The 19,845-nt window shown below is 39.3% G+C and overlaps 1 protein-coding gene and 1 long non-coding RNA gene across 2 annotated transcripts in view; one reads left to right on the forward strand and one right to left on the reverse strand.

Annotated features, from left to right (window-relative positions):
• The window catches only part of HEPHL1 (hephaestin-like 1), a 78,414-nt gene that overhangs the window by 48,110 nt on the left and 10,459 nt on the right, over positions 1 to 19,845 (forward strand). Inside the window, exons 10-15 of the mRNA XM_011926564.1 lie at positions 6,349 to 6,499; positions 9,585 to 9,797; positions 12,364 to 12,577; positions 14,784 to 14,923; positions 17,486 to 17,626; positions 19,191 to 19,297. Coding sequence (XP_011781954.1) covers positions 6,349 to 6,499; positions 9,585 to 9,797; positions 12,364 to 12,577; positions 14,784 to 14,923; positions 17,486 to 17,626; positions 19,191 to 19,297 — 966 coding nt within the window. The remainder of the gene's footprint in view (positions 1 to 6,348; positions 6,500 to 9,584; positions 9,798 to 12,363; positions 12,578 to 14,783; positions 14,924 to 17,485; positions 17,627 to 19,190; positions 19,298 to 19,845) is intronic.
• The window catches only part of LOC105500888, a 47,349-nt gene that overhangs the window by 8,806 nt on the left and 18,698 nt on the right, over positions 1 to 19,845 (reverse strand). The gene's annotated exons all lie outside the window — the stretch shown is intronic.

Below are 19,845 nucleotides of genomic sequence, written 5' to 3' on the forward strand. Positions count from 1 at the left end.
TTATAATTTTTGGCATTGTGCGACTCCACTTCTGGACTCAAAAGAATTTCCAGATTTAAAAAACACAAAATATCTCGATCCTATTTGGATTTTCCTTTTTCTACATGAAGGAACAATCCCAGAAATGTCTATTGCATGTGTTATAAGACTGAATGTTTATGCTGTGCCTCAACAAGCACACAAGGCAAAGCAGAATGATTATCCATATTTTAAAGCTGAAGAGGCTCAGAGACATCGAGTAGAATTCCAGGAAATACACCTAGTAAGTAGTGAAAGTTGGCAGTGAAACATAGGACCTTGAGCATCCAACTTTGTCCTTTTTCCAATGCATCCTCTTGCTTCCTCTCAGCTAAATACCTAAGCCAAGGAGACTAAGTGCCAGAAAATGTTTGAAAGGTAGTTCTGATTTTGCCCCTGCTGTATCCATTTAATAGTACCTTTGAGGTTTGCTTGAAGCACCTCATAGTCTGTGGGAGTTGTTGCCTAAGCCAAATACTATTCATGGTCAGTCCACTTACACAAAATTCATGAAAAAAAAAAAAAAAAAAACTAACCTGAAACATTCTATACCCATAACTTGGCTGAGAGAGAAAACCATTTGGCCAGATGGAAAGGTTTGTTCAATTCAAGAGTTATTACTTATGAAATACCTACTATGTGCCAGGCCCTCTATAAGCAAAATGGTCAGTCCTCTTCTAGGCATGTGGAGAGATGAAAATGGAAAGAAGTGTTTGCATCTCTTTGCAGTAAATTGTCATAAATTCTCGCAGTGGTGAATGGTCAGGTGACAGAATGTCGTTTACTAAGACCCCTGGTCCTCCACAATAATCATTCAGTCAAACTCCCTACTCCCACTCTGTTTCTTTCTTTGAATCCACCTCTCTATATATCTCACACTTAAAAAAAAAAATCTGACTTATGAAAAAGTAGAAAAAACTTGCAAAGAATCCTCATATACCCTTTACCCAGATTCATTAACATTTGATCTCATTTGCTTTATTATTATCTCTTTGTTTTTATGGGTTTTTTTTCTGAACTGTTTGAGAGTGGGTTGCAGACATAATGTCTTTCAGTGTGTGTTTCCTAAAAACAAGGACTCTCTCTGACATAAACAAAGTAGAATTATTTGAGTCAGAAAATTGACTTTGACATTGTCAAATCTACATACATTTTAAAATGTTGCTGATTGTCTCATTGATGTTCTTTATAGCAAAAGAAAAACATGTTTTTCCTGGTCCCGGGTCTGATCTAGGATCAGGCATTGCATTGAGCTGTCTCCTCTTTCCCCCATGATTAATTTCTTTAAATTTTTTTATTTTCAATTTTTGTGGGTACATAGAATGTGTATATATTTATGGAGTACATAAGATGTTTTGCTATAGGCATGCAATGCATAATAACCACATCATGGAGAATGGGGTATTCATCCCCTCAAGCATTTATCCTTTGTGTTACAAACAATCCATTTATATTCTTTTAGCTATTTTCAAATGTACAATTAAGGTGACTATAGTCACCCTCCCCATGATTAATTTTATCACAGGGCACCAGGCATGATTTTTCTAAAGTGCAAATGAGATCAAGTCACTTTCCTATTCTACACCTCTAGTGGTTTCCTATCACACCCAGAATAAAAACCAACATTATTTAGACATGCCCCAGCCTCTTGGTCCCACAAGTGGGCACCACGCTTCCTCATGCCCACTTATGCTCCACCCACATTCTGTTCCTCTCACAGGTCAAGCTTGCCTTTGACTTTGGGTCTCTATACTAGGCTTCTTATGCCTGGAATGTCTTCCCCTGACCTTTGCATTGCTAACTCTTCTTGTCACTCCTCAGAGAAGCCTTCTCTGATCACCAGGTTAAGTCAATCTCTTTTATATCACCTGATTTTGCTATCACTTACCACCATAAGACAGTTTCCTTGTTTATTTATTTGCTTATGCGTATAGTATGCTTCCTCCTACAAGAAGATAAGTGCAATGGAGCAAGGACCTTGCCTATCTTATCTTCCTTTCCTAGAACAATGCATGGCACATTGTTGACATTCAACAAATATTTCTGCTTGAATAAATGAAATACAGGGTAAGTACTCTTATCCCCAATGTTAAGAAGTTTAGTTAGCAGAAAATGCCATATTACACACATCTTAAACGTTGTGTGGCCTGCAAACAAACACTGAAAATTCCGGTACGACCTCATTTGCAAAACTCATTTTCCTTATCCACATTTCAATACTCAGAGTTGTGTGATGGGTTATGGTTTAGACCTCTCACCTTTCTTCCCTGCTGCTGTGGGAGCCTACTATATACTAACTTATATGCTTTTCACAAAATAGCTGTGTGCTGCAGACACCAGCCACTACTCAGATGTTTTATATATATATATATATATATATAGAGAGAGAGAGAGAGAGAGAGAGAGAGACATAGATATTTATTATGAGAAATTGGCTCATATGATTATGGAGACTTGTAAGTCTCAGCACCTGCAGGCTGAGTCAAGAAGCAGGAGACCCAGAAGAGCCAATGGGGTGGCTCCAGTTAGAAAGCTGACAGGCTCGAGAACCAAGAAGAGCCAACATTTTAGTTTAAGCATGAAGGCAAAAAGAAGACAATGTCCTAGTTTAAGGGCAGTTGGGCAGGAGAAATTCTCTCTTACTTAGAGGAAGGTGAGCCTTTTGGTTCTCTTTATTTAGGCCTTCAACCAATTGGATGAGGTACACTCATGTCAGGAAGTACAATCAGTTTTATTCAGTCTGCTGATTCAAGTGTTAATCTCATCCAAAAACATCCTTCCAGAAACACCCAGGATAACGTGTGAGCAAAAATCTGGGCACACTGCAGCCCAGTTAAGTTATACATATATTCACCATCAGGCAGGGTTCTGTCACCTTCTTTCTAATGTTTTCTTGGGCTAATTTCCCACCCTCATTAAACCCAGTTACTCTCCAAATACCTGTCAAGCAATGAGGTTCTTCAATGCAACTCCTTTCAATTGTTCATTGTACTGTGGACAATTGCAGTCACACCTAATAATAACAGCACTGAGTACTTAATATTTGTCAGTTGTTGTGTTGAGTGCTTTAGCGAAGTCATCTCATTTAATCTTCACAAAAAACGTGATGTGGGGACTACTATTGCCCTCATGTTGCAAGTGAGGGAATTAGGGCTTAGAGAGGATAAATCACTTGCTCCAGGCTTCACAGTGGGTGAACAGAAGAATAGCATTAGAACCTAGGTTTTTCTGTTCACATAGCCCATGATCTTTTAAAATACATTTTGATCTTTTATGTTCTTCAGATTTTTTACATTTTATTCTGAAAACTTTCAAGTCTTCATTGTTTTCTTCTGTAACTCATGCTTTTATACCACTACCTTCTAAAGCATCATGTAATTAAGGAAATAACTATATATAAGGGATGTAGGAGCAAGGAGTACTCACATCATTGATGAGGAGTTAGGAAAGCATCACAGAAGTGGGCAGCTAAGCAGAACCATGAGGTTGCCTAGTGGTTTGCAAGAGAAAAGAGTGGCAGACTATCAAAGCTGAGGGAATATGTGCACGAAGGGCAGAGGGATGCAGAACACAGCAAATACAGAGGGCAACAAGGAGCTTGGCCTTTCTTTAAAGTGCCAGGAAGAAAGAGTCAAGAGATGACGCCGAACAGGTAGGCAGGAACCAGAACACCATGAGTTGAGACTGTACAGTCCAACATAAGGAGAGATATGGTCAGATGACATTGTTGAGGGTCCCTCCAGAGCATGCGGCAGGATGAAGGTGGCTTGGGTGGGGAGCGTGTTAGAGACAGGAAGGCACTGAGGGATGGAAAGGATGGTCACCTCCATTCTCCACAGAATTAGAAACAACAACTTTAAAATTCATGTGGAACCAAAAAAGGGCCCATATAACCAAGACAATCCTAAGCAAAAGGAACAAAGCTAGAGGCATCACAGTACCCGATTTCAAACTATACAACAAGGCTGCAGTAAGCAAAACAGCATTGAACTGATACAAAGTCAGACACATAGAGCAATTGGACAAAATAGAGAACTCAGAAATAATACAGCACATCTACAACCATCTGATCTTTGACAAACCTGACAAAAACAAAAAATGGGGAAAGGATTCCCTATTGCATAAGTGGTGCTGGGAGAACTGGCTAGCCATATGCAGAAAATTGAAACTGGACCCCTTCCTTACACCTTATACAAAAATTAACTCAAGATGGATTAAAGACTTAAATGTAAAACCCAAAACTATAAAAACCCTAGGAGAAAATCTAGGCAATACCATTCAGGACATAGGCACAGGCAAAAATTTCATGATGAAAATGTCAAAAGCAATTGTAACAAAAGCAAAGCAGGACAAATGGGTTCTAATTAAACTAAAGAGCTTCTGCACAGCAAAAGAAACGATTATCAGAGTGAACAGACAACCTATAGAGTGGGAGAACATTTTTGCAATCTATCCATCTGATGAAGGTCTAACATCCAGAATCTAAAAGGAACTTAAAAAAATGTAAAAGAAAAAAAAAACATTAAAAAGTGGGCAAAAGACATGACCAGACACTTCTCAAAAGAAGACATCTATGTGGCCAATAAAACTATGAAAAGAAGCTCAATGTAACTGATCATTAGAGAAATGCAAATCAAAACCACAATGAGATACCATCTCACGGCATTCAGAATGGCAATTATTAAAAAGTCAAGAAATGGCAGATGCTGGCAAGGCTATAGAGAAATAGGAACACTTTTACACTGTTGGTGGGAATGTAAATTAGTTCTATTGTGGAAGACAGTGTGGTGATTCCTCAAAGACCTAAAACCAGAAATACCATTTGACCCAGCAGGCCCATTACTGGGGATATACTCAAAGGAATATAAATCATTCTGTTACAAGGATACACGCACGCATATGTTCATTGCAGCACTATTCACAATAGCAATGACATGGAATCAACTGAAAAGCCCATGTCTTTTGACAGACTGGATAAAAAATTGTGGTACATGTACACCATGGAATACTATGCAGCTATAAAAAAGAATGAGATCATGTCCCTTGCAGGGACATGGATAGCGCTTGAAGCCATTATCCTTGGCAGACTTAGGGTAGGAACAGAAAACCAAACAATGCATGTTCTCACTTATAAGTGCGAGCTGAACAATGAGAACACACGAACCTAGGGCAGCGAACAACACACACTGGGGCTTGGGGTAGGGTTGGAGGGAGAGGGAGCATCGAGATAAATAGCTAATGCATGCTGTGCTTAATACCTAGGCGATAGGTTGATAGGTGCAGCAAACCACCATGGCACATGTTTACCTATGTAACAAATCTGCACAGACTGCACCTGTATCCCAAAATTTTAAATTAAATTAAAAAGAAAAGAAAACCTAGTCATCTCTCTTGGTGAGCTTTAAAGGAAAGCATACTGCAGCAATCTGTGATGCTGTGTGATCAGATAAGCTCAAATAGACTGTTTAGGAATACACACAGTGGGAAGTCATATCCACTGTCCCCTCACTGCCCTCTCAAGTTAACCTAATTTAGCTAAGTCTCATCAGTTATATGAATTCATTATTTCACTCAGAAATGTATACCGAGTGCCTGCTTTTCCAGGCATTTTTCTTGGTGATGCAGGTACAGAGAGGAATCTAAGGTGTTTCTACCTTCAGGAAACTCACATTGCAGTAGGAAAAAGTTAAAAAAAAAAGACTTCATAAATAAAATACAGTTTCAGGTGGAGATAAGTGCTATGAAGAATAAAATAGGGTAAAGTGAGTGAGTTTCTGGGCAAAAGATGGTGATTAGTTTAGAAGGGTGGTTAGGGAAGACCACTCTGAGAAAGTGACATGCAGAAAAGTGAATTGAGGAAGGGAGTTCCTCAATTCATGTTCCACAACACACGGAAAGACCCTGAGGCAGAAATGAGGTTGGTGTGTTCATGGAAGGGCAAAAGGCCAGGGTGCCTGGAGCAAGCTAGGAGGTGAGTACAGGGAGATGCAGTCAGAGAGAGAGGCTGGGCCAGGGCTTGGAGGTCAGGGTAAGGAGAAAAAGTCAGTGAGGACCAGCCTGGTAACAGAGGCCAAAAGAGCAGAAAGTCTTCTGAGCAGGGGCTGATTTCCTTGGAGGATGGATGTAACCAGAAAGACACGTTTTCTGGATGGGGAACAAATTCATCAGAGCAATATTCAGTATCCTGATTTAAAAATGACCCGGGAACTCTATAGCTGATGTTGATCTACCCTAACTTATTAATACTTTGTGTGAACTTTGAAAGGAAAGTAATTCCGTGAATTCCTCCAAGCTGCACTTTTTATGTATTCATTTCTTTCTTCTTTGTAGAAAGGAATAGACAAGGAGTTTTACCTACTGTTCACAGTCTTTGATGAGAATCTGAGCAGATATTTTGATGAAAACATTCAGAAGTTTATCTGGCATCCCTTCAGCATTGACAAAGAAGATAAAGAATTTGTGAAATCCAACCGAATGCATGGTATGACAAATGACTTTCCCTCCTGTAAATGAAAGGCTGACTTGCATTCGAAGTGAAAATGATTGGTGTGTTTTAATTATCTTAATTTGGGTTTCTTGGGTATTGTTCTTGGTCACGAGTAAGTTATTTCATGCCTTCAGCTTTAGATGGTATAGTGAAACCTCCCTATCTCTCAGAGATGTGAAATTTAATATTTCTAGAACACTTTATCCGCCTTAGATGAAGGAACACAAAATTTAAACTAGCCAAGTTCACAGTACATCATAAATGTAGAAAATTACTGACAAACTACTCTCCCTTGGGTTCAAAATAACATCAAGTTGGAAAACCAAAGTGATAATAGGAGATAATCATTACATAGCAAAGTGTCTATAATTAAGTAGTATGAATGACTTAATTAAGTAGTATGAGTGACTGGTGAGTGTTAATTTGTGAAATACCATCTGTTCCTATCCCAGATCTTCATTTGAGAGGAATTACTTAATTCTCTCTCCCTGTCTCTTTTTATCAAGTGTTACAATAGCAAACCACCTGCTAATTGCTTGTGAGTAACACAGGATGCTCATTACTCTTAGGCATATTACCTAACGTAGCAGAGTAATGAAAGTCCAAACCCAGTGCCTGCAAGAGTGTGCAGTCAATAAAAGTGCCTGAAGCAAGTAACATAAGACAACAGGTGCTAACCTGCTTGTTTTAGGACCCAGCATAAAATCCATTTATTGCCTTTTAAAGCATTATGGAAGAATAACAAAATAGCCCTTAACCTCCTTTCCTTGCATGGAAGTGAAAAATAGTCCAAGGTTACAAGTGCCCCATGGCAACCAGGTCACAGACCCTATGGTCCCAGATGCTCATTTCCAACAGAGTCCCCTCTTGTGCCAATGGAAAGCACGGAGTAGTGCATTTTCAGTGTCATCTTCTACAAAAGGTTTTGCTGTAACTGAATAGGAATATTGCTTCCAAACTTCTCAGTAGAGAATAAAAAGGGGAAATTAAGGTAGAAATAAGGAAATATAGCAGTTTATTGGTGGAGAAGCTAACTTGTAAAAGAAATTTATCATAAGAGAGGTCTTCATTTAAAAAAATAGTAAACAACTGAATGAACTACGTCAAATCCAGCCCTACCCTATTCTGGCAATGTGAAACTACTTTCATATTTAGAAATACAGTATGTAGTCCAGGCACAGTGGCTCGTGCCTGTAATCCCAGCACTTTGGGAGGTCAAGGTGGGAGGATCACTTGCGTCCAGGAGTTCAAGACCAGCCTGGGCAACATAGTGAGACCCCCATCTCTATAGAAAATACAAAATTAACCAGGTATGGTGGTGTGCACCTGTAGTCCCAGCTGCTACTCAGGAGGCTGAGGTAGGAGGTAGGAGGTAGGAGGTAGGAGGATCTCTTGAGCCTGGGAGGTTGAGGCTGAAGTAAGTATAATGGCTCCACTGCACTCCAGCTTGGGCAACAGGGTAAGACCCTCTCTCTCTTTCAAAAAATAAAATAAATAAATACAGGATATATCGTTAAAACAAAGTTCAAGGAAAATAATGCATCTTAATTCAAATGTCACATTGATTATAAATTAAGTTCTAGCTTCAGTCTTGCTTGCAGGGAGTGGAAGGAAGAGAGCAACAAAGCCAAAAAGAAAGGGCCTGACATGGTACACAGTGCTTTGTGTTGTGTTTATTATAGAGCCTGTATTCAAAACATGTTTGTTGAAAGAAAGAATGGATGAGTGAATGTTGTAGAAAAAGAGGCTTTAAACAAGCATTCCAAGGCAAGAGAAGATTCTCCACCAGCCAGTCAAGGACTGAATTTATTAGCACCTTGATTTATACTCAGATCTCATTAACATTTGATGGACAAGATTTAGATCATTCATTTGCAAAGACATTATCAAAGCTTTTTTTTCCCCCCCAGAAAATGTGGTGTTCTTCTCAGAAGCACCAGAATTTCTTGAAATTTCTACTAATAATCCCAGATCTGAGCACCACTGGTTCGGCAGGCACAGAAATATTAGGATAGTACAAAAGTAATTGCAATTTTTGCAATTACTTTCAATGGCAAACACTGCAATCACTTTTGCACCAACCTAATAAAAAGTAATTTTATTTGATAATGGGATTATAACAGAAGGTCATTCATGTGCATGATAATAGTTCTGTCCTACTATAGGCTTAGTAGAGAGTAGGAGGGGGGTAGAAATATTTATTTCTCCAAGAGACATCAAGCATGAGACACAGTTATGTGCATTCACCAGTCGGACATTGCTGTTATATCATGGCATTCATCCCCATAGGGTGAGAATGTGGTTTCTAAGTTCTTCTCAAGGCACTGCTTCAGATAGCCACTATCAATGGATTGGGGTTGATGTCAAAGATAAAAACAATTTGCCACTTTGGAAGCACAGAGGGTCTTCATATCTAACTAATCATTGTTTATTAATAAAGTCCCTCCAGTAATTGTGTTGGGATAAAAAAGTACAAGTTATCATAAAGCAAATTTATTTACTCAAAGGCTAACCTCATATAAGCTTAAGTACCCCCTAAAAAAAGCCCTCTCCACTGAACACACATGCACATATACTGTCAATTGATTAAAAAATCTTTCAAATAATGCTGAATCCATGTAATCAGTAAAAGCATGTCTGATAACTTCTAGAATCAAATGCAAAGCCCACTGGCAAATGAGGGTCTTGTAGAATTCAATGAATTAATAACTGAGGAAGAGACATGTAACAAGGGAGATCATAGGAAAATAACCTCAAAAGAAAAAGATTTTCATATCAAGAGCCTTAGAGAAGAGTATGGGGAAATTATTTCATAAACAATCTGATTTATCCCTTAGTCATTCTTAGAACTAGTATTCTTGCATATGTGTTGTTAAAGAGAACATTTTAATACTTTCTGTATATTTTCATTATTCATTGTTAATTTTGGTCTCCATTTTAAGTGGATTCACCATGTAGCTTTTCCCTGGTACTGTTTATTCTCTGAAAACAAGGATCTTTTGTAAACAGTTGACATATTTGAAGCTCCCCTGCCTGATAAACACTGATAATTTTTCACTATCTTTCTTCTTCCATTTAGCTGTTAATGGCTACATGTACGGCAACCAGCCAGGCCTAAACATGTGTAAAAAGGATAGAGTTTCCTGGCATCTGATTGGATTGGGCACTGACACCGACATGCATGGAATTGTTTTTCAAGGGAACACCATCCACCTACGAGGGACTCACCGAGACTCCCTGGCCCTGTTTCCCCACGTGGCCACAACAGCATTCATGCAGCCGGACCATGCAGGTAAACTTGCTGGGTCCATCTTAGGTGACCAGATTTCTACCTTCAGGCTCATCCACTTACAGTCCTCCCGCAGAAGAAATTGGCAGACTTTGTGCACTTCAAGTGGTGTAGAAATAGATATAGTCTTGATTAGAATCAGAGAATCCTGAATTATTAGTCCAAACACACAGTATAAGGGACAGAAGGGAAATATCTAAAATAGCATCCACAAAACAGAAGTGGAAGCCCTCTAAAGTCTTTGGTGCATAAATCCTAGGAGAATGTTTTGATTCACAGTCCGTAAAAATTCAGCCCTGATAAAGTGGACGTGTTTTGCTCTCATTGAGCATGAACATAATTTCAGTTGCTTCCCTGAAGCATCTACCAGTTATGGACATCCCAGTGGATGCTTCCAGATTATAGATGTAGGCATAATTGCAGCCTGGTCTCTCTTCCATAGGTACTGATAACTGCCTTTTGATTGGGGGGCTTCTCCGTTTTCATTCTGTTGGGCACCCTTGGTTTCCCCACAGGGCAATCTGCATTGGATCTGGAATTTATGGAGACCCCTGTATAATGCCAGTACCTGGAACTTCTTCTCTTAGAGATTCCAAGTTGATAAGATAATTGGGGCGTTTTCATAAAAGATCTAGAGCAACACATGGTAGCATACGCTAATCATGCATGAAAAGTGAGGAGAACAAGCCCTATAGACATTGAACATGTTTTTCCAATCCCATTTTTTCATCAGTCTTAGCAAGAAACCAATATGCTACCTAAGATGAGTACTTGCTGTTTACTAATGGATGTTCTACTTCTTTGCTTTCCACTGGAACTGCAGTTTAGGTGTCTCCATGTCATCAGTTAAGAACTTAAGGCTTGGGCTTCAAAATCTTTGCCTAACATCTGCCTGAGACTAGGAGCTCCATAGTCTTTTCTATGTGAACTTTTCCTAGTGTCCAATCTCTGTACATTAGTATAGTTGATCAATTATGAATTACTCAAATCAAGGGATGCCTTGGATACAACTTTTTTTTAAACACACTCTTCAAGACCAAAGAGAGGAGGGGATTGGGAAATAGCCAAATCATTTTAATCCATAGAAATAGGCATTCAAAGTTAGAGCTGCCCAGAATAATTTTAGAGATGGAGCTACTTATTCTAGTGCTTTGATTATTACTCCATATGTCCTATAGGTTTCTAAAGAGCTTCACAACAATGTTTTACAGTTTATGTTTGGTGATAAGCATAAATCTATGACTGCTTAAAAGCTTAGCCATTTTACCAAATTCCTGTCCCTTACCTATAAGTCAAGAAGGAGGGTGTTCAAAAGTGGGTAGACTATAGGCTGCAACTCAAACATTTCCATGTTCTTCTATTTTTGTTATCATTATTATTAATTTTCTTTTCTTCTTCATGCTATCTTGTCTAAGATCCTCTTTGTTCTTAGAGGAGACAATTCCTCAACTATTGAAGTGCCATGATCAACACATAAACAATAGGCTGCCTGGAAAAAAACAAATGCAGAGACAGTCTTTCCAAGTCTGTCTTCAAAGGTGTCTTCTCTGTGGTTTCGTATAAAGACCCTTCCTCATGTGTCCTCATCAGTGCCTGGGTGTGCATGGGTACCCACTTAATCAACCCACTGAGTTTTCGCTCATCTAAAAGGAGTAACTTGGCGATGGTTAGACAACAGACTTACATGTATAGCAAGATAGAAGATACCTCTGTACATTGTAGAAGGTTAAAGAAAGGCACACTCCTCCCTCACCTCTAAAAACAGAGGCTACTAGAGAAAGGGAAGGAAGAGTTATTGATCCGATATTTTCATTGAGAGTGAATATCTTCAATAATTTTATTTATCTTATGTGATTTTTATGGTGAGTTCAGTTAAGAAATATCTATCTGATGCCAATGCATCTAGAAAATTCAATCTAAAAATTACATAATTGTTGGTAGACATGATTGTTGGTATTATGTAGAAAAATTCAGTTGATTGATTTTCTGTTTTCTGTTTCCTTTTCATTTAGCATTACGTAGATCTACCACTGGAAATGAGAAACTTCTTTGCTCAAGGGCTTAATGAAGTAATACACTTGGCTTTAATGATAATAATACCTTACATATTTATTGCACTTTAGAATTTATGAAATCGTTTAGGGCAAAATACTCATCAGAAATGTGGCTTAATTTGAACCTTGTCTAGGATAATCATCTTACTGGTAATTAGTTGTTTTTAAACTGGGCTAGGTTAAGATAATCATTGGTGGTTTTCCAGGAGAGACTGTCTTCTAATAGGTGTGTATTACAAGGGAGACCCAGAGAAGTCATTTCTTGGTAGCAATATTGTAAGTTTCTTTTTTTATTACAAACGAATATGGGACAGGATCTTTATCCCCACAGAAGTAAATATATTCAAAGTAATTTATTACCCTTGGGGTCTGATTTTAAACTACTAGGCAACTGGTATTTTAAAAATCCACCTAACTGGTTATTTTGGAATAAAATATGCAGGTTTGCTAAAAACAGACCATCACCAACAAAAATACCGAGCACCACACTCAATGCCGAGCCATTTCTCTTGCAGGTATTTTTAAGGTGTTTTGTGCCACCATGCACCACCTCCCGAGAGGCATGGGTCAGATCTATGAGGTCAACAGCTGTGACAACAGGGACCCTTCTGAGCAGCCACATGGGATGATAAGAACTTTTTACATCGCCGCTGAAGAGGTAGAATGGGATTATGCCCCTAACAAAAACTGGGAGTTCGAAAAGCAGCACTTGGACGCAAGAGGGGAAAGGTACCACAGGCGCCGCCGCCAGGGCTCTTCAGTGGGATCGCGCATGCTCTGTAGGTCTTTAGCAAGTGTGACTCCCTACAAATTCCCAGGTTGTGTCTGCGCTGGTCACTATCACATGTAACTGGGACTCCTGAAAAATGAAAGTAGAAGAAAAGTTCTCTTCCCTTGGAAATCATACAGTCTAGGGTGGAAGTCTACATGCGTTTATTAAATACCTACTACATGCTAGGCATTGTGCAATGTGCTGGTAAAACAGTGTGGAGGATAGAGAAGGTCCTTTCCCACACAGAATTCCTGGTCCACGGTAAGACTTTAGAACAAGTATATGGAGTGAAGCAGTCACTATGAGAGGGGAAGGGTAGAGTGCAGCAGGAGATATGGCAGAAGCACACAGCCCTGTCTTGAGGAAAGGTAGGGAGAGGGTCGGTAATCAGGGGGTGCTTCTGGGAGGAAGTAGTCTGTGAGTTGGGACATGAAGAGTAGTCCACTTGAAGAGGAAGGAAACATGCTCGTGGCAGAGGGAACAACCTATGTAAAGGCCTGGAGGTGAGTGAGAGCACATCATATTCAATAGAGTAAATGTTTAGAATGACCAGAGCACAGAGTGTAGGGGGCCAGTGATGGGAAATGAGGCTCAGGAGGTGGCAAAGGCAGATAGTGAGGCTTGAGAGTCAAATTGAGGAGTTTGGCAGTGGGAAATCACAAAAATGCTTAAAATCAACGTGATTAAATTATAGCTTAGGATCCCTCTGACTGCAGTGTGGAGAATAGAGGGCAAGGAGGAGTACAGGTGGCAGGGAGAATGGTTAGGAATAATTCCACCCAAGAAAGGTAAGTGATACAAGTGGCTGAGATGAGACTGCAAGCTCCCTCAGTGGAAGGAGATGGAAGGGTTGGGTCTCACTGTATTTTAGAAATAAAATTAATAGATTTTAAAAATCTGTCTTTTGTGATGATCTGCCTTGGCAATAGATGAAATGTACTATACATGTACGGTACACATACAATCTATCCTCGCTATTTGTAGATTCTGCTTTTGCAAATTTGCCTACTTGCTAAAATTTATTTTTAACCCCAAAATCAATTCCTGTGACATTTTTGTGGTCATTTGCAGGTACATATAGGGTGGCAACATTTTATGTTGCCTGAGGCACACATTTTCAGCTGAGGTCAAACAAGGAGTCTCTCTGCCTTCTTGTTTCGGCTCTCATACTGTAAACAAAATCCTTGTTTTCAGACTATTTAGTGCCATGTTTTTTGCATTTGTGTGCTTTATGTTAGTGCTTTCACTGTTTAGAATGCCACCCTAAGCAGGGTGCTGAAGCAATGTCCTGAGTGCAAGAAGCCTCTGATGTGCCTCATACATGTGAGAGGGACTTTGTTCCTGCATGAGTTATAGTGCTGTTGGCTGTTGAGCTCAGTGTTAATGAACTCAACAGTGTTAATGCTGTTGAGCTCAGCAATATATATTAAATAAAGTGTCTTTAAAAAGAAACAGACATAAAACAAGGTCATATGTTGATCAGTTGATGAAAATATTGTGACCAGAGGTTTGCAGGAACCTAACCCTATATTTCCCCTAGGAACAATGGTTCAGTCTTTATTAGTCCAGTTATCACATAACTGGGTGAAGATACTAGGGTGAAGAACAAGTATCAACTGTATCTATCTATATATGTATATGAGTGTATGCACAATACATGACTACAGTCCTTCTTGAGATCTTTCAAAGTGGAAAAGTATTACCATGTACAGAAAGGTGCAAATGAAATCTGGAGAAACTCAGGGTGGTAGAGGGTGGATGTGTGTGTGTGTGTGTGTGTGTGTGTGTGTGTGATGACACACACAAGCAGATGCATGTGTGTAAGGTTAGATGGTCCCAGAAGAGAGGTGCAACCTCAAAGGATCCTTAGGAGTCTCTGAGGTTGGCCCTACTCAGTGCTTCGCAGAAGATTACAACAGTGATTTCCAAGGGTGGGCCATGAACTGGTGCTGGGCTGCCCATATCAGAACTCAAGGAGCTTTAAAGTGCAGATTCCTGGCCTCACTCCCAGAAAGTCTGGTGCAAAAGGCCAGCTCCCCAGGGAGCACTTGATCACAGCCAGGTTTGGGGAGCACTTCTCCAGAGTACCCCTGAATCACTTAGAGGCACTCAAAGCTTTTCTGCTTTCTGACAACTTTAATTTCTGATGCTTCTGATTTGCAGACATGGAGATATATTTATGAACCACACTGAAAATTGGATTGGCTCTCAGTACAAGAAGGTGGTTTACAGGGAATACACGGATGGAGAATTTGTGGAGATCAAAGCCCGACCACCACGAGAGGAGCACTTAGAACTCCTGGGTATGGCACAGATTTCAGGCGTGCACTGTCAGCCCCAAGCATGTGCATACACACACACTCATGTGTTCTGTTAGACTTGTGGCTGAGAAAGGATAGAAGAAACAGAGTAGCTTGACTGCATTCCTCCAACTGCAATATTTTCCTGCTCTACCATTATCAGGGAGTGTGCTGAGTGCTCAACTCATACAAAAAATAGTCATAATAAGACTACCAGATAACACACAAATAGGAATCCATGACATCGGGGCAGTCTATCTTGTGTATGATACCCTAAAGCTTCTTTCCAACCCCTATACTGTGCCAGGAAGTTTTAATTTGAAATAGTTTGATGTGTCAGAACAGCAGGCAGAATGTTTCCATAACTTCTTAAGGTCCTGGGTTATCCATGCACAGTGCTATTGCAACACACCATAAACATATTTATGACAAAAGAAGAGCTCCTATGTGAGATGGGGCCAAGGGAGAAAGGTCTGGCTTTCTCCTTCCTGAAAGGTCCCTCTCAGTTCAGGAGGCCCTTATTCATGGCCTTCTCAGAACCTGAGCTGCCGGACCTGGCAATGAGATAAGCTCTTCCTGCTTTCCTTCTCCACTTTTCTTCATGGGAAGTCACCAGCTCTGACCCCATCTTGGGGATAAGACCTTAAAGCAGAGGGCAAATCTAAGGGACTTTTGGAAATCCTGCTCCACTTTTGAATGCACAAGGTAACTTATATAAACAGTATGGTCTTACACAGTGCTTTCCAATATTAGAATGAGGCCCTACAACTCCTAGCTTGATAAATTGTTAAATCAAATGCCCCATCCATGTAATACATGTGGAGGTGTATTAGACCCCACATGTCCACAGTCTACTAACATTCACAGATAAGCTTGTTTGTCTCATCAAATGAGTGAGTCAGCCCTGATTGAGACATTCATTCATTTGAGCTGTGATGTTGACAGAGCTTTAAAGACACTGAGGTGCTGGTCCTGCTGAGGGGTTTGAGGTGTGCCTCTAAGGTTCTTTGGTTTGGTTCTTCTCAGCAAAATGACACAAATAAGTTGAATTCATGAGAGGCAAGCCCATCAGCACTTCAACCAGGGAAATGTGAAGCCTATTTACTCATTTTCTGCAGCTCAGGGAGAGGCTTGGGCTCCTCAAACTGGGCGCATGGCAGGCACACTTCAGTTCATTACTATTCCCTGATAGCGACCTCTCACGCTCTGAATCAGTACCCATTCACTCTTACTCATCAGTAGTCATTTGCTCTTACCAACCAGTATAGCAAGGCATGTGCAATTCAGGTGGTAATGAGTACACAAATAATGATTTTAACAGACACATACATAGGCACTTGTTTCTAACTATAACCAAATGTACTGTTTAAGAACATGCAAAGCATTTTCTTCTTTTTTTCAGCCCAGTCCACTTGCCTTCGGGTTTTCTTTTCTAATTTTGCCATTAAGGGGAAAAAAATGAGTGATTTTTAGAACTTCCTGATTCATGTTAAATATTTTAAGAAAGTTTTATTTATTTATTTTAATTTAATGTATTTATGTTTTAAGAAATTGAGAGAAAATTGAAAATAATAACAGTCCAACAAATTTTAGATTTACATATACCTGTCTCAGAAAAGCAATTAAAACCATGGCTTGAATCAGCAAGGAATTGATATGTGTGGCCAGACCACCAACTGTGAGTGTATCTGCCTCTGATTGTAGAATGCACCAAATACCCAAGAGAGAGCCATAGGGATCAAGCACTTCTGAAATGGGAGTCTACTCACCATGAAGCAGTGCACAAGTCATGCTGCTACAGGCCCTCTCAGCCAGGTGTAGGCTCATCTCCATCGGCACACAGCCTGTTTGCTTCCAACAGAAATGCACACATCAGTGGAACTGAAGAGTGCTTGTCTCCTTGGGTAAACAAATATTGAGAAACAGAGTTAGACCTGCATACATGAAGTCACTGTATTAATCATAAATCAATACATAAATGATTTTATTTCACTCTAATCTTTCAAATTCCTTTTATACACATTTCATTGGATCTTCATTATTGTCATCCATTTACCAGATAATGAATAATTTCAGACTTATCAAAGGTTATACGCAGGGAGATTACAACTGAAAGTCACCATATCATGTGGATATGGCTTTTCCTGGAGATGATTTCTCAGTAGTAAAAGGTTAAGCATTTACTGAGTACTTATGGTGTATCAGTGCACTGAAGGAAACACTTTTACATACATTATCTTATTCAGTTCTTACTATAACCCCACACGAAAGTTATTACTAAACCAATGTTACAGATGAGGAAACTGAAACTCAGACAGATTACATTACTTACCCAAGGCCCCTCTAATAAATGAAAGAGGCAGAATTTAAACCCATTGCTAAAGACTACATGATACTTAATACCACACAATGTTGCTCTCTAAAACAAAGTAGATTTATATATGCCTTTCTCAGAAAAACAACTAAAGCCAAACTATTTTATTTGGCTCACTACTGCCTATATTTAAATTCCACTAATGTTGAAAGAGCAGTAATAATGCACACAGTCCTGTGTTTTGCCTTTAGGCCCAATGATTCATGCCGAGGTGGGCGACACCATCCTGATCATATTTAAGAACAAAGCCAGTAGGCCCTACTCCATCTCAGCCCAGGGTGTGGAGGAGATGGATAGTGGAAAGCAATTCCAAGTGCCCATGACAAAACCAGGTAAGTTGCATCAGAGATCTGCTCCATCTTGAAGAAGAACACTGGAGTCAACTCTTTTCTGACCTCAGAGGGGTCTTAAAGAGCTCATCTTAATGTCAATGTGTTTCAGCCATCATCTAGTCACTCTGGTATGAGATCATCATTCATCCAAGGACCAAATGTTTAGGAATTTCTAGGGCTCCATTAGGAACCTCCATTAGGGACCCCATTATCAACATCCCCCACCAGAGTGTTGTACAACAATTGTTGTAACTGATGAACCTACATTGACACATCCCCTAAAGCCCATAATTTACATTAGGGTTCAGTCTTGGTGTATACACTCTAAGGGTTTTGACAAACGCACAACGACATGTATCTACCATTGTAGTCCTATAAAGAATAGTTTCACTGCCCTAAACATTCTCTGTTCTCTGGTGTTTGTTTTTTCCTCTTCCTTAACCCCTGACAACCACTGATCTTTTTACTGTCTCCATAGTTGTTCTTATAGTAGCTCCCCCTTATCATGGTTTTGGTTTCCTTGGTTTCAGTTACCTGAATCAAAGTTGGTCTGAAAATATTAAGAAATTTTGAGATAACTTCAATTAGAGATTATAAAAAGATATTTTGAGAGTGAGAGACTACATTCACATAGCTTTTATTATAGTGTACTGTTATAATTGTCATATTTTATTATTGTCAATCTCTTACTGTGCCTAATTTATAAATTAATTATAGGTATGCATGTATAGGAAAACACATAGTATATATAAGTATGGCACTGTCTGTGGTTTCAAGCAACCCCTGGAGGTCTTGGAATGTATCCCTCCTGGATAAAGGGGGACTACTGTAGTAAACATAAAAATTAACACATTAACTGCCTTCAAAATGAAGCATTATCCTGTGTATTTAATTACATTATTTCATTTAATCCTCACAACAATTAGAAAACTATGATGACCAACCCACTTTACAGATGAGGATACTAAAGGTTAGTGAAGTTAAGTAGCTTATCAAATGTAGGAAAAAGGAAGTCATAGGGTTGAGATTTGGAACTAGGTCTCTCTAATTCTGGTTCTCACCAAATCTCATCTGCCCACTTGAGAAGCTTTAAAAAAACACTAGCACCAGAGTCCTAGACCCCAGACTCTCCGATTTCACTGGTCTGGGGTGAGACCTGAGCAGCAAGAGCTTACAAATATCCCTGGTGACTCCCATAAGAGGTCAAGGCAGAGGTCCTTGATGACTAAGATGTGCTCAAGGACGGTTCTTGGGAAGAAGATACAACATTTAAGGAGGAAAAACAGTAAGGTATAAAATGTTTTTATTTCCTGAATACACACCAGTTGACAATAAAAAAGGGAAACTAGAGGGAAGGCTGGAGCCTGACATGACAAATCTGCCATTTCATTTTGAAATAGTAGAAATCGAGATGGGAGTTTAATAAGAACATTTGTAATGAATGAGTAATTCTCTCCAGAAATAAACATTAATGAAATGTATGAAGACCTGCTTGTATTTCTTCAGATAAATCATCTGAAACACAGGTAATTCTAATAAATTTTTTCCGTTTCATTTATTACAGGAGAAGTAAAAACTTACAGATGGAATATCCCTAAAAGATCCGGTCCAGGGCCTTCTGATCCCAATTGTATTCCATGGGTTTACTATTCAACAGTAAACTTTGTGAAGGTAAGGTGGAGAGAGCAACCAAAAGGTTTAAAATAATCTGGATGAAAGTTGACTAAATTAATCTGGATGAAAGTTCATCACAGCTTGGGTTGGTATATGTGAAAGCGTGTAATGATTTAGAGCAAGGGTCTCACACTATGGCCCATTTACCAAATCTAGCCATACTGGATTTACATTTACATTGTCAGTGGTTGACTTGAGTAGCTGCAACAGATTGTATCGCCCACAAAGTCAAAAATATTTACTCTCTGGTGATATTTTTTTTTCCAAACAAACAAAAAAAAGTTTGCTGACCCTTGACTTAAAGTATGGGGGATAAAAACAAAATCCCGATGTTTCAGTTACCAAATTTAGAACTTCAAAAGATAAAAGGTTTGAAGCAAAAGAGGATATGTAAATATATAACAATAAAATAAATATAACTTAGAATACAATTTATGTATGGTTTTGGATGTGTTAAATCTGTTCATTTTAAATGCATTACCAGGGCTACTAGGGCTCAGGAAAAGAAAGTTCACTTTAAACATAGTAACTGAAACTACAAAACT

Source organism: Colobus angolensis, unplaced genomic scaffold, assembly GCF_000951035.1.
Source record: "Colobus angolensis palliatus isolate OR3802 unplaced genomic scaffold, Cang.pa_1.0 Scaffold7, whole genome shotgun sequence".
Taxonomy (NCBI): domain Eukaryota; kingdom Metazoa; phylum Chordata; class Mammalia; order Primates; family Cercopithecidae; genus Colobus; species Colobus angolensis.